Source organism: Brassica oleracea, chromosome C7 (assembly GCF_000695525.1).
Source record: "Brassica oleracea var. oleracea cultivar TO1000 chromosome C7, BOL, whole genome shotgun sequence".
Taxonomy (NCBI): domain Eukaryota; kingdom Viridiplantae; phylum Streptophyta; class Magnoliopsida; order Brassicales; family Brassicaceae; genus Brassica; species Brassica oleracea.
In genome coordinates, this window is record NC_027754.1 from 7,437,078 (window position 1) to 7,453,223 (window position 16,146).

The following is a 16,146-nucleotide window of genomic DNA, read 5'->3' on the forward strand; positions in this document are numbered from 1 at the left end:
ACCCCACTCAATTAACCTTAGTACACAAAGCACTGTATTGGCAATGGTAGAAGACCAGAAATCATTTAACTCCTCCGCTAGCCTTCCATAAGCCACACACTTAAGATGAGTGAATCTGTTATTGAGTAATAAGAAGAGAGACATTATATGTCACACATGTATTGCACAATCTAAGAATATGAAGAAATACAAAAAAATAATACAAACCCAATGTTAATTAAGGAGAACTGAATTTGTCTGATTGGTGCACCTCCAGCTTCATCATCTTCAATATCCTCAATTTCACCGACACAAACCAATGCTCCACATAGATCTACGTTACATATACAAACACATTCAAAACTATATAGTCAACTTTAAAATATATCAAAACAATAAAATCGTTTTGGATTTAGTTATACGCCCTGAAAATAAAACATGAAGCATACAACTAAACATACCAACACAGAACTTAGTATGAGAAAGACCATTTTTTATTTTCAGGAAGCTTGCTAGGCAAATGAAGTAAGATTCACTGATTGGTTCAATCTTTGAAATAGCAGAGAATGGAGTTAGCTTGATTTGGTATCGACTCCTGGTTGTTCTTATCAGTCCAGAAGCAGGTATTAGTTTGAAATTATATATCTCAAACCAAGCACCTACTTCTAGATTGACTCGATTTGGTGGATCAATCTGATTTTCGAAACTTGCTTCTATTTTGAATCCCTGTATCAACATAATAATTAAATATAAGTTTAAGAATTTCATATGTGTAGATGAATATAGTTTAACATATTGTACGACTTACTTTCGCATCTGCTAAAAGCATTCCTCTGTTTGCGGGTTTGCGAGTTAGAGAAAGAATGTTCAAAAATGAGACAGGAGATAGAGAAACTCGATAAGACAACAAAGGGTGGTGGTGCTTTTGGAAGCGGCAGCAAAACGTGGGAAAACGTTTCTAAGAAACTCGGATTCGGTATGAAGCTGAAGTCACATCAAATGGACAGTGCTCAAAAAGTATCCAGCTTAAAGTCTAACAACGAGAATGTGAAGATAGAGAAGCTTAAGGATGTCAAAGAACGTCAAGAGAAGTATTAGTTCGGAAAGGTGAGAAATGGAAAAAGTTCCATCGATTGATTGTCAAGTTACCTTGGAAATTGGAATTGTTTAGCTTTTAAGAAGAAAAAGAACCGTTTGTTGTTAAAATGTGTGTATCTTATCTTTCAAGACCAATCTATGTTCTTTTAGGTATCTTATTTTTTTGGATCAAAATAGGTGGTAAAGAAAATCTCAATTAACCTCCACAATTCTAAATGAAATTATGAAGAGACAATTATATCCTTTGCCCGGTTATACAATGATTTAAATGAATAATTTTTGAATAACGAGAACATTCAAATTTAGTAGGATCCAATTTCGAAAAAAAGAGTTCATTTCTCTTTCTTAAAAATTGATATAATTGTTTGAGACAACTGAGATAACAGCAACTGAAACAATTAATAGAATTGGAACAAGTACAAAACTGATACAATTAGTACAACTAAGGTCAATAATACAATTGAGATTGAAAAAAAAAACATTTGCAAGCATATTTCAAGCTGGTTTGATAGTAAAAACTCCAGATGTTAATTGTGTTTCGGTTCTGTGACTCTTATGTGTTTGAGAATGTTGTTTGTGTTCAATTTGTGTAACGTTTGGGATGTTCTTTTGTTTAGTAATAAAGGCTGTTCGTTTGGTTGCCGCAGGTACCGGCGGCAGCGGCAGCGTCAACATTCTGCGTCAACTCTTGTTCGTTTCGTTGACGCAGGAAACTGCGTCTGACGCCGCGTCCGAACGCCGCGTCCTGCGGCTGACGCCGATAAAATCTGCGGTCGCGATATAGTATGCGGCTGCGGCAGCGTCAGCGTCTGCGAAACGAACAACAACTGTCCTCATTGACGCTGACGACGACGCCGCTGACGACGCCGCCGCTGACGCTGACGACGCCGCCGCTGACGACGCCGCCGCCGCTGACGCCGAAACCTGCGACAACCAAACGAACAGGACTATTGCACAAAGATCCGTTGACCGTATTCCAATTGGTGAGTACCTTAACACGAATACTCTTTTTTGTATCAAATGGAATCAACTCAGACAAAAAAGTGATATACGCCATATTAGAATATTAGAATTTGTGTGAAATTTGCGTGATCTATTGGTGTGAGCTTACCCTAAAAATGCTCCAGTATATATATAAGTCTGAGCAATCAATACTATACCTTATTATGATTGAAGAATCTATGATATGAAAAAGTCGTAGATTGTAAAACTATATATCAAATATAATAGACTAACTCGATATCATCTGCAAATATACTACAAATGATTTAAGTGAAGGCAATAACAGTATATAATTTTCATTTCAGGGAATAATACATGTCACATATCAGCATTATAAGGAATGAATTGTGGTGCAAGGTGACCAAATTAAATAAGAAAAAAAGTTAAGTTTTTTAAATACAATATTTTGCAACACCGGCTGATACTATCCATTATTATCACATATGAATTTTGATATGAAAAAGTCGTCTATGGTTAAACTATATATTGCTTTCTTTTAATCACTAAGATAGACAAACTTGAAATCATATGTAAATATATAACAAATGATGTAAGGGAAGGCAATAACATTATTCCATTTTTCATTTCCAAAGAATCATACATGTCACATATCAGCCTTATAAGGAATTTATTGTGGTGCAAGGCAACCAAATTAAATGTAATATGACGGATCTCAAATCATATCCACTTTTTTGACATCATCAATAACTAACCTACAAGTTAAGTTTAGTTAAGGCCTATGCAATTAACTCTTTTGAGCTTAGCAGGCCGCGGAAAAAAAATATTAAGCCTAATCAGGATCAATATGAGGGCTTACAAAACCAACTATTTAATTGAAAAGATATATATATATATATATATATATATATATATATATACACGTTATTTGCTTTAGTATACATATCATTTTGATCTATTTGATTAATCGAAATAGATATATACACTCTTGACTTCACAAGTGTATATAACTGGCATTCATTTCAGGTATGTTCTCTCAAAATAACTATTGAATGAAGAGCTTCTCCGTTGTACAGAAGATCACAATAACAGAAAAAGGTACTACCAAACCACCTTACTTTACATACCACATTGCCTCACATTGGACTTTCAACAATCAACATTTGACCCCTTTATAATCTGGTGAGTTATTTACTGCACTCGATATAGATATTTCAGTTACTTACTTTTTTTTATTGTTTTTTTTTCATCTTCATAGTGGAAGCAGAATTTTCGAAAAATTGCTTGCTAACAAAGTATAGGAAGAATAAAATAGAACATCACAATAGCCAAATGCCAAAGCTAAACACAAAAACTCCATCCTTTGACTGGAATAGGAAGAAATAGAGGAAGGATATCAGTTTAGAAACATAGTTTAAATATTGGTGGCCACAGAAAAATGTTTAGGAGAATCGTATGACTTTATTGAAGAAAAAATTTGAAATGTATCATCTGGAAAGTTGGAACTACGTTTCTTGCTTGAATAAAGATTATGTGTAGGTTCTTGCTTGCTATGTTGCTTACAAAGGTTGCGATCCTCAAATATCCTGAAACACTGTATTGTACTTAGTATAAAATATAATAACAGGTAGAAAATAATTGCAAACAATCCATGACTTAAAGTATTACTATACTTATAAGTTCACGCTTTCATGTAAAGGTATTACCTTTTCCAGCTAATTGTTTCGATCAGGTAACTGAAAACCGCAAAGCTGTAACACAAAACATTTGATTTTCAATTAAAAACTGAAGACGTGCAAATGTAGTTAGACAATAAAAAAAAACAAAACCAGCAATCACCTTTGCCCGTATGAAAAGCTACATGTCATTGCCATTCTGTAGTAAGTTTTGGAAAACTTCCTTGTAAACTACATTCATTGTTGACTCTTGTGGCTTTCCCTCCTTATCGGTAATAAGAATCTTTAATCCTTTCCTTGATTTAACCCTAGACACAGCAACATACAACTGTCCATGTGAAAAAACAGGTCTACGTAGAAACAAACCCACTTTCGCTAGACTTTGACCCTGACTTTTATTGATGGTCATTGCAAATGCAACTTTTAAAGGGAATTGCCGGCGTCTCATTTTGAAAGGAAGCTTTGTATCTGATGGTGTTATCAGGATACGGTGAAGAAAGACCTTCTCTCCAACTCGAGTACCTGTTATAAATTTTGCTCCAATAAGATGATCAGCCATTTGTGTTATCTGAAGTCTTGTTCCATTACACAACCCTTCTGTAGGATCTAGATTTCTGAGTAGCATAACTGGAGTACCAATTCTAAGCCTTATAGAATGATTAGGTAAACCAGAGGTCTTTATACTATTTAGAAATTCTGGACAGAAAACCGAGTCACCCTTAGAGTTTGTATCAGCTGGATCAATACTATCAGCACTGAGATAAGTTCTTTCTTCGCCTGAAAATTAAAATTAAATTTATCTCAGTTAGAATTTTAGATGATAGTTAAATTAAAAGCTTTGATCTTGCAAATTGTTAATATATCACGTACCTGTCAGCCGATCTAACATGTAGTTGTTAACAACATCAACCTCTTCGTTGGTAGGACACAAAATAGCTCGTTCTTGGAAAAAAAAAATGGGGTCTTTTGAGTCTTTGAAAGTGTTCCCATAGGTTTCTGAAACAATGGCCTCAATTGGATCACCACACTCCGTAATAAGAAGATTTTTAGGAATGTTAATAATAGTTTCTCCATTATTTGGTTCATTAATCTTCCCATCTCCTACATCCAATATCCACTTCAAGAATGTCTTAATATCATCAGCTACACTCTTGCCAAGTTCTGATAGCAGTCGCATATTTTTGGTTAGCTGCAGAACCTTGCAATACTTCCACAAATAGGACGAATTTAGAGCAGCCATAACAATATCAGCCCGGTTACCCCGCGGAATAACTGGTAGAATCTGTCTAAAATCACCACCAAATACCACCACTTTGCCACCAAAAGGAGTGTCATCTGTAGTCTTCATAATATCGCATATGGTTCGATCTAAGGCTTCGAAGCAATGCTTGCTCATCATTGGAGCTTCGTCCCAAATAGTGAGAGAAGATTTGTAGATTAATTCAGCTTGATCACTGCCTGGTTGAATCTTTCTTGTAGAAAATTCATCTGGATTTATTGGAAGGCTAAACCTAGAATGAGCAGTTCTTCCACCATGCAGTAATAATGCAGCTATGCCGCTATAAGCAACATTAAGCACCACCTCACCCCTTGATCGAACAGCAGCTGAAAGGATGTTCCACAAAAACGTTTTTCTTGTTCCTCTGAAACCATAAACAAAAAAAACTCTTCCTGTTTTGCTCGTAACACATCCAATTATATCGTCATACACAGACCTCTGCTCGTCTGTCATCTGCCCAAACCATTCGTCATGTCTTTCACGCAAATCATAATGAGAGTAGTTAAGCTCATTTTGTAATAGCTGATTGTCTAGCAAAGAATAAGAATTATCAATGGGCTTTGGCATTGTCTTCTCCAAAGTACTATTTTTACTGTGCATGATGTTTTCAATCAGTATCAGTGTTGCGTTCAGAATCTGTTCTTCACTCATAATAAGACCTATAAATAAATATCATGAAACGTAAACATTTAGCATTCAGAACATATGAGGTGGATATGGCTTTGTATTATTCTAGACAATATAACTAACCTGGATTTCTTCGCTTTTTCCTCTCAAGGAATAGAATATCTTCAGATAATAAGTCTTTAGTAGACTCCCATACTAACCTCGGCGAAGATAAACTTAATGATAACAACATCTGCGCAAATAACTTCCGAACGTAACCTCCTGACGCCCATAAACTACATTCTTTAATTCCTTGAATGTACTCTGTCATTTTCCAACAATCCAAGCTTATAACATGCATCTTCATTACTCGGTTGAACAACCCCATTGACAGTCTTGATATCGTCATATGATTGCGGCCCTCTTACGATATTAATCAATATCCTAAGATAATACTTCTCTCCAGAACTTGGTGAAACATGGGCCAACCTTCCAATTGCAAAGCCTTTTTTTTTTCTTTTTTTCCACTCGGTGTCTTTTGCATCAAAGATGAACCGAGTAGGAAGTTCGGCATATGTTAGTAATTTGGCTTCAGGATATACTCGACAACAATCAAACCAAGCTAAGAACATCGTCTTCGCGTATTTCACCCGATCTATCACACTTTTAACTGTGTCACCTTTCCTGTAAATAGCTGGTTGATCTCCTTCCAGATGAAATGTTAGTTTCTCTACAGGTGTAGATCGGTAATGTGTTGGGAAAGCGAATATCCTCCATGTAGACTCACACGCGGAGATATATCTACAAAAAAATTGGTGTTAACACAAAAGTTTCAGTGGTCAATGTAAAAAAAAATAAAAGAGAAATATGTTAATCTTACCTAGCTACAAAATTTTTTTTAATCTCGTTAATCTCAGGCTCCAAATTTTCTGATGAGAGATTGCAACCTTCTGCTGCATTGCTTTCAGAAACTACCGGTGCAGTATTTCCAAACTATAAACAAAACATAGCGAGCACAAATAAATGCCTACATACCTGATACAGTTTTTCCAAGCACATGCTTCTTTGTTAGATTTTCCATCAAGCTATCAAGCTTAATCTTCAATAATCTACAACACAATTCGGGTCTGTCCTCTGATCTAAGATTATATTTTCGAAAATATCTGGTTAGCTCTGGCCATTTCGGGTTAGATGTGAATGTAATAAATAGATCTGGAAACCCATAGTATTTGCAAATAGACATTGCATCCAAATACATCTGATGCATATACAGAGGCCCACCAGTGAAGGAAGAGGGTATAATAATACGGTTACCTTCAATAGGGAGGTTAGAATTCCCATCATTCGCAGCCACTACAAACTTACTCAAGCTCAAAGACCTAAGATTGGACTGATTTTTCCTTATGTAACGAAGACAGATGAGTTTCAATCATCGTATATGCGTCAACCAGAAACTGTTGTAGCAAACGCCTTGAAAGAAGAAGCACTGGAGAACCAACATTACGAACTTGAATACGAAATGAGAAGAACTCCCTCATAGTAATATTTGGTTTCTTGGTTTTCTTGCTCCCCGTATAACCGTTTTGAATACCTAACCGAAATCCATCTTCACCATAAGGGAAAATCAGTGGATACTGAAGTGGTAGATAGCAAGGATGTAGCTCGTTGATCCTTTTAACCTTTCCAGATTTCTTCTCCAAAATTATATCCCTTTTATCCATGTTATTTTGAAAATCACCGACAACCAAAGCAGCAACTTCAGAAGATGTGGGCAGGTTATAGATTCTCCCATCTTTTTCTCGGCTGTTGATTAAAACCAAGGATAGATCCTCACATTCGTCCTCACTGTTGAATCTATCCATAGCATTACGGAAAGTCTTCACATGGACATTACATTCCCTTAGCATTTCCATTATAGACTGTACTAAATCAGCTCTTATTTTGGTCCTTTCACCGTTTCCACTGTTACATTACATATAAACAATTAAGGGAAGTTATATTTGGCCTATAAAATTCAGTAAATGTACTTCATTTAGGAAAACGATGGTGCAAAGATAATTGATTTACCTCAAAGCACATAACCGATTTTCCACCTCATTCTCAGTGTCATGAATATACAACTGAGAGAACTTAGCAGTTTCATTTGCGTCTGGCTTCATGCTCCCAATCAAATGATAGTTTTCGCCATGAAGGCGGAAAATTTTTGGTCCATTACCTCTATTGATTGAATTATCGATCTTTCCTCCAAGCGATGTAAAAGAAAACATCATATTGAGTGGTCTGATATTGTCTCTAAAATGCTTACTAATAGCATCATCTTTTGTAAGAAGGTCTATAAGAAAAGGTGGGGGCTCTTTTAGCAGGGGAAGCTTGATCTTGCCTCTCATACAACACATGGTGAAGATGGGATTTTTAGTTTTCCTCTTCTTACCAATACGCTCATTATACCAAAATAGAGCCCCACATATAGGACATTCGTTTGTCAAATCTCCATCATCTTTGTACTCTGCAAAAACATGTATATATCCCCTATATTAGAAAAAATTACAACCTATCTAAAAAAATTCGGTTTCATTTGCTAGATATGTTGTTTTGTGTGATTTAGACTACCTGCTTCTGTTATAACAGGTGAAACAACCATATTGTCTTCCCTTGTCTGTGGAATAACCAAACCACCAAAAACTTCTGCAGAGTATTTTGAAACATGTTCCATACAAGCAAACTTCTTTTTATTATATTCAACATCATCATCTGATTCATCAGATGGTGCAATCTCATCTCCTCCCTCATTGCTTGAACAATCCCAATAGGCATCACATGAATCTAAAACATATGAGCAAATAGACTTAAATGAAAAATCAAGGTTGCTATAAAATATTATGATGAAATGGACAGTACAAAAAACACTAACCTGAGGAATCAGAGTCTTGTTGATCTATAATAGATGGTTGTGAAGTTGATCTTTGTCTAATAGCCTTGCTGCGGTTTGCTTGAATAGGTTCAGTGAAATCAGATAAAATACACGCAGTTGCATTGTCTGGCTCATGTGATCTAACAACAAAATTGTCTTCCAATGAGTTCCCTTTAGATGATATCTGAGATACTTGATTACTCATATGGGATGATTGGCTAGTATTGTGGGCGGCAAATCCGGAACTGAGATTTTTATTCCTCGTCACTTTTAACTTCTTGCGTGGAATAAAACCTGAACCATTTGTTAGTATACTGCCTGCACGAATTTTCACCAGCCAAGTTATTAGGTCCCAAAGGTGATTACAAACTTATATTATAATTACAGTTTGAAACTTACTCTGAGTTGGAATTGTTGCTTCTACATGACCTCTTTGTTGTGGCAACTCTACTGATAGCTTAGGCAGAAGTGATGGTTGTGTTAGTTGATCATTAGAAACATTAGGACCAGCAAATTTTCTTTTCTGTCGCAATATATTGGCTCTTTGATTCCTTGCTTCCCTTTGAATTGTATTTTGTGTATTAGTTATGTCCACAAATACATTTGGATGGTCTCCATTTCTGTGGGTTAAACCCACTTGAGGTATATGCGGATTACCAATGATGGGAAGGCTGTTATTGATCTCTGAAACCAAAAGAACATCATAACTATTGCATCCCTAAAATCCGAATAACATAATAATATGACATTTAATTAATCAAACCTTTTCTCCGCCTTTTAGTTGGCAGTTTGACACCAGCAGTTTCATCTGTAGCTTTCTTCTTTCTTCGATGCATGATTTATCTAACAAAGAAAAAATTTGTTGTTGTAGATTTGTTAGGCGAATGGATTATACGCTTGGGAATTCTTATGACATCGAAGTATTAGCCATGTGTTGTAAGTATTCCTATATCATTCAATCTACTTTTCTGTAGCAAGTAACACGGTAAAGGAAAGAAGATAACTTATACTCGGAGAAATTGTTAAACTTAATTAAGTAGTGACTGTCAAGAAAAGAAACAAAATATTGCTTGTACTTGCCTTCTTTTCGTATATTAATATATTTAATATATACTTAATATCAAGTGTTGCATAATATCTACTGAAGGAACGATTTGGGTCGTACATATATTTTTCAATGCACAAATGGATATTAAGGGCAACAAAACTCAAATGCAACCCAAGCCGCGCAACACTAAATACGCAAGGCTTATCCCATAGCAACAACTAAGAACGGTGAGATTTTATGTTTTCTAATGAAATCGCATATATATAACAGAGTACTGCTTCAGTTGATCATAATGATAACACTTTAAATTTAAAATTCGAACCATAACATTTAATGTAAATTACTTGCCGTGCAATTAATTTCAGGTGAGGATTAATTCCACAATGGATTAGATATTGCAGATAGACGTATACGATTACAGAAGACATCATTATATAAGATCAGAGGTACATATAATCCTTATTTTCTTTTCTTTTTGCTGCCCACAAGTATATTGTTGGAAAAAATATTGAAAATACAACTTAATAAGCGAATGAGGCTTTATATTAATATAAATGTAAACATTACGTAAGCCACAAATCCGGCATTTAATGTAAAAACTGGAAAATCAAATAAATGAAACAAAATTTAAAAAATCCATGCCTCACTTCGCAAACTATCAAACAAAAAACTCCTACTTAGCCACTTTTCTCATTCTTCTCTTTCTTGATTCTGATCGTACATGGGGTTTTTGTGACTGAATTCTGATCGAAGGACTCTTCTAAGTTGATCACAGGCCCTCCTCTGCGTTTGGCTGGAGTTATGGCTGTAGTTTGTGTTTCCTCAGAAACACTGTTGGTTAGCATCAGTGAACCCTGTCAAGGAAAATAGTTTGAACTAATGAATTCAAAGTGAAAAAAAAATAAACTCCAAAGACATAAAAATTAGTTTACCAACATAACATTAAAGTGTTAATAGAAAATTAGCAGAGAACTAATTTACCTCAGGCGCATCAGATAATAAGGATGATTCCGGAGTAACAAAGCTACTTGTATCCTAGATGAAATCCATTTTAGGTTAAACACCAAGATCACATTTAGTAACTAAAAAAGTTTATGAGAAAAGAACAGTGAAATACCGTAGGAGAGTTCACCACATCAAACTCAGAAATCATATCCTGATTTGTGATGATCTTCAACACTTTAAATGTGTCATGCTTGTAAACAAAATTCTCCTTCTCAATACCTATTTTGAATAGATAAGTTTTACCAATTAAGTTGGTGATAGCAAGGGGGAGGTTTTCTGGATCTTGAATCTGTAAAACAAAAAAAGGTTAGGCATATACATCAATTTCTCCAAATAAATAAGATGGTAGGAGAAAAAAATAATTAACCTCATCAATGTTCAGTCTTGTCAACTCAAGGCATGGCGTATGAATCAGATGGAAAGCAATGTTATCAAATAGCAGGGAACTTTGCATTCCCGGTTGAGTCAAGAACGACAATGTGCAACTTGTACCTATACATAAGAAATAAAATATTAGATTCTACAAAGCTATAAATTAGCAAAGAACTAATAATTAAAAGAAATAATTCATGTAATCACCTAGGCAGAAGTTTGGGATTGTAAACTTTGCATTTGGCACAATAATAAGAATGTCCACCACCATCTTCATCTTCTCCATCGTCTAGATTTTCATTTGGAAAGGTTAAAACCTTCTTTGCACACACTTTGCAGCTAAGATAATACCATCCCATTTCACAATCAATGGCAGCAATTGTGCAAAGTACTATTTCTTGCTCCACCTATTTTTAGACATTGCCATTCAAGTTTTAGACTAACAAATAGAGTAGTTGATAAAATATAATTGTATTCAGTAAAACATAAAATAATACCTGCTTAGATTCAAGCAAGTAGGAAATTGTTCTTCTTGGTGTGTGCACAAAAAAGTGTTCCTTCTGAGAAACTCCATTCGCCAGAGCCAAAGCCTTTGATTCAACAATTGCCAAAACAATTGAATCCTCAGGTAACCTGACAATTAACAAATATAACTTAGATGAATACTTAGTTTTGATGAAAACTCGCTTCATCTATTTCTTACAAAGTGTGTACTCACTTAGACTTAAATTCTGCAACTTCTGCCATTGCCGGATTCAGAGACACATATGACATTGTAGGCATTTGACACGCTGCGCTCATCTACATAACCAAATGAAAAATTAAAAAAAGTTTTGAAATTAACTCCGGCTTATCATATATATAAACATTCCTTAATTTACCTTTCCAGATTTTAATCTTCCCAAAACGCAACACACATATTATTGATTCATCACCCTTAGTTTGAACAGCTTCATTGACATCCATAGCAAAGCTTCCCCAAAGAAATATGGGGAGTCGTACATCTCTGTCAAAATTGTAACAAATACAATTAAAGACAAACATTATAAATAAATGAACACTTAACGTTAGATACACAAAACATACTCTAGGTTTTGAAGTTCAAGGGAGATTTTCTGGGTGTCCTTCCCATTCACAGAAACAACTTCAACATGGGATACTTCCACGATCTGACCCAAAACATCTGTAAATGAACACAATACACTTATTAGTAAATGAAATATCTGGTAATAATGGTTAATAAGTAAGAAATCTGTCGATACTAACCAACCAAGTAATCCGGGTTTAGACAACCATTGAGGATGTCTTCGAAATTAGCAGATTTGAACCCACTTAAAGCATATGGAAAATCATCACAACGTCTGACACGTGTGGTTTCAATGAAACCAATCTTGTATGGATGGGAAGTCGTCCGGTAGGATCCACAAGAATGATTTAGCGTGAAGTTTATCAAAATTCTTGTCATCCCTTCTCCTAGAACAGGTGCAAATTGCTCCACCAATTCTTTCTTCACAGTAGCGTGAGTGTTATCACCCTGAAAAGAGTTAAAGAACAGGTCAAAATCATAAAAAAATATCCGGATTGAGAAACTTTAAAATAATCCCCTTATATAAAGCAAATAAACTCACGTTGGAGTCACTTAAAACCATTTCAATGGTGGCACCTCCTTGCGCGGAATACTGCCTCCAAAGCCTTATGATTTTGACCTTGATTTTCCACATACTCTTAAACGGTTTCAGTTCAGACACTGTGTTTAAAAACGCCATCTCGAGAAGCTTAACAAATGTGTGAATGGGTTTAGTGTCGATGGTGTTAACTGATGATGGAATACCTAGTGTGAATCCCCTTTATACAGGGCCGGCCCTGGGCCAAGCCCATTGAAACAATTGTCTTAGGCCTCCATTTTTTTAAGGCCCCCATTAAAAAAAAATCCAATATACATTAATAATATTTTTTAAATAAGATCACACAGATTTGGCAATATCAAGTTCATTTAAACAACCAAAATCCATTTGAATGGGCCAAAGAATAAACTAATGCAATAGTCCAATAATTTAAAAAGAATAAAAATCCAGAAAGTTAACCAAATCTTTTGACTAACGTGTTTCCTTTTTTTTTGTCGTGGACTCTTCCACTTCTTATTTTCTTAAGCTTCTTCATTTTTCCCTGTCGTAACCTGCAAACCAAAAACACAATTTCAATATTATTTTGTTAATTGCTTGTGTCTCCTTATATCAGAAGCAAAATCTCGCCATAAGCCATGAAAGGTATTCAAAATTCTGCTACTATAATTATAAATATGATTATCAAGCCAATTCTTGCTAAACTTTTCTTTGACATAAATTTTTTTAGGAATTTCTACACGAAAAACAGCAAGTTGAAGAATTTTTTGTGACATTCTTAGAAGTTTCAGATAAATCTGGAGAAGGGCTTTTTGAGTTGCTTTGTGATACATTGGCTGGTCTCAATTTGAGTATTGATGATGTGAGAGGGCAAGGATATGATAATGGATCTAATATGAAGGGAAAACACAAAGGAGTACAAAAGAGATTGCTGGATATCAACTCAAGAGCATTTTTTACGCCATGTGGTTGTCATAGTCTCAATTTGACTCTTTGCGATATGGCTAAATCATCTAAAAAGGGGATTGCTTTCTTTGGAATCATTCAACGGCTATATTGTTTGTTCTCAGGATCTACAACTAGATGGGAGATGTTTAAGGAAATTGTAGGAGGTCTCACACTTAAGTCATTATCTGAAACTCGTTGGGAAAGTCGCGTTGAAAGTGTTCGAGCGATTCGTTTTCAGGCTCCAAAAATAAGAGATGCGTTGGATTACTTGGCAGAAAATTGTGAGGATCCTGAAGCTCGAAGCAATGCTGAAGTTCTTGCTACAAGTGAAACTCATGGAATTGGAGGATTTGAGTTCTTATTTTCTATGGTCATTTGGTATGAGCTTCTATTTGCCGTTAATACAGTAAGCAAGGTGCTGCAATCAGAGCATATTGATATTGATAATGCTGTTGAGCAATTGAAAGGGTTGGTTTCATATTTGAACAACTACAGAGAAGTTGGATTTGAAAAAGCAAAGGCAGAAGCTACGATTATTGCAGAATCAATGGATATTGAGCCAAATTTTCCTGCTCAGCGAAGGCGCATTATTAGAAAGAAGAAACATTTTGATGAGGAGCTAGAAAGGGATGATGAGTTTGAGACGCTGAGTGAGGAAGAGAAGTTTAAGGTTGATTTTTTTCTAAGAATCGTGGATCAAGCTATTGTATCTCTTCAGATGAGGTTTGAACAATTTGAAGAATATGGGAAGATTTTTGGATTCTTATTTGATCTAAAGAAGCTGAGATCAACATCAGATGATGGTTTAAAGGCATCATGTATCAACCTTGAGAGCTGTCTTAAACATGGTGAGATCTCAGACATTGATGGAAATCATTTATTCCTAGAACTCAGGGTTTAAAGAAATGTTTTACCAAGCGAGATCAGAAAGGCCATTGATGTGTTAGACTTTATAAAAAGGTATGAAGTTTGCTGCTATCCAAATATTCTTATTGCATACAGAGTGATGTTGACGATTCCAGTTTCTGTGGCTTCAGCCGAGAGAAGTTTTTCCAAGTTAAAGTTAATAAAATCTTACATGCGGTCAAGTATGTCAGAAGATCGATTGAATGGTTTAGCAGTGCTGTCAATTGAGAGAGATATGGTCGGGAAGCTTGACTATCAAAGTTTGATGAATGACTTTGCAGAAAAAAATGCAAGAAGGAGTATTTTTCAGAAGATGTAAACTATCGGTTCATTTGTTTTTTTTTTGTGTACGGAAACTAATGTTTTGTCACTGATTTAGTACTTTATATATGAAACTATGTTTATCGGTTTGTTTTTGGGATATTTTTGTGATATAATATATAGGCCCCCGTTTTTCATTTTGTTTCAAGCCCCCAAATTCTCAGGGCCGGCCCTGCCTTTATATGTAAGAGAACGTTAGGGTCGTGCATATGTTATTTCAATATATTATAAATTTATGAGCACAATTTAATGTTTCGCTTGGCAACCAAACAATTTCGTTTGTTCAATCAAATCGTTATTTACTGTAATATTTGTTTGACAATATTACCTTGTATAAGAAAGATTTGATATATTGGAAGTATAGTTCTTTGAGTGCATATCAAGTTAATGTACCAACGTGAATATATTGAATTAAATGCTCTGAAGAGGAACATTATAGAAATAAGCTCCTAACAAATATTCCCTTTGACTTTTACAGGAAAACGTGTCGGCAAAGTAAATCGAACTACATTCAATTCCGGTTTTTCTTCGAGGTATGTTAACAATCTTTTTCGGTTAAGCTATCCAGTGGTTAACGATTTTTTAGAGTTTAAAAAATTAAAAACTATCGTACATGACATATAACTTTGGTTTAAAAGTAATATCCCCTTTTAAAAAAAAAACAAACATGGGATACAATTTCAATATAATCCACTTTTTGCATTTAAATCAGTGTACATATTATGAAATATACATATAATTTTAAACATATAATTTTTTGCATTTAAATCAGTGCCATCATGTAACATGTGTATGTTACGTTATAACCTAAGTTTAGTAGAACTTGAGAAAAACAAATAAAAAACTTGCGAAAACTTTATTAATTATACATGAACAAATAAATATTTGCTACAAAAGTTTGTTGAGCATCGATGGTTTTATTGATCGTACATCACTTGAACTAAGATCAAGTTTTGATCCATGTGTTACACTTTCTGATAAACATATATAAACATTTTTTGAATTTCGAATGTTCAATGACAGGCTCATTTTTAAGTTTAGGATGTTAAATTATAATGTTCATTGATCTTGCCCCATTTCATATGTTCATTCAGTTTTTTCCTATAGTTGTAACGGACACCACCTGTCAAAAAGTTTAAAAAGAAATAAGAGTTATTAGTGTAACTGGTTTAAAGGAGAACTAGATTTTGATCCGCGCTTTCAAAGCGCGGGTTTATTTTTGTTTTTTTTTTCAATTGACAAATATTTAGTAAATGTCACATTTTCATATATTTGTATTTTATTTTATAAAAGACTTAAAAATTTTATCTTTATTTATCGTATTTCATTTTAAATGACTATTTATGTTAAAAAAATTAAACTTTATTTTTTTAATGAATTAAGTTGGTATAACTCTGATAAATTAATTTTTAATT

At 34.6% G+C, this 16,146-nt stretch overlaps 1 protein-coding gene and 2 pseudogenes across 1 annotated transcript; 1 reads left to right on the plus strand and 2 right to left on the minus strand.

The window, feature by feature from the left end:
- Positions 1-3,894: 3,894 nt before the first annotated feature.
- Positions 3,895-5,986, minus strand: LOC106302481 (ATP-dependent DNA helicase PIF1-like). Its single transcript, XM_013738983.1, has 3 exons — positions 5,743-5,986; positions 4,584-5,651; positions 3,895-4,490 (listed from the first exon to the last, which is right to left on the minus strand). The coding sequence occupies exons 1-3, from the start codon at positions 5,984-5,986 to the stop codon at positions 3,895-3,897; spliced, it is 1,908 nt and encodes a 635-aa protein (XP_013594437.1).
- Positions 5,987-9,964: 3,978 nt separating this feature from the next.
- The window catches only part of LOC106305533, a 36,825-nt pseudogene continuing 30,643 nt past the window's right edge, over positions 9,965-16,146 (plus strand).
- On the minus strand, positions 9,998-13,297 carry LOC106305534 (annotated as a pseudogene).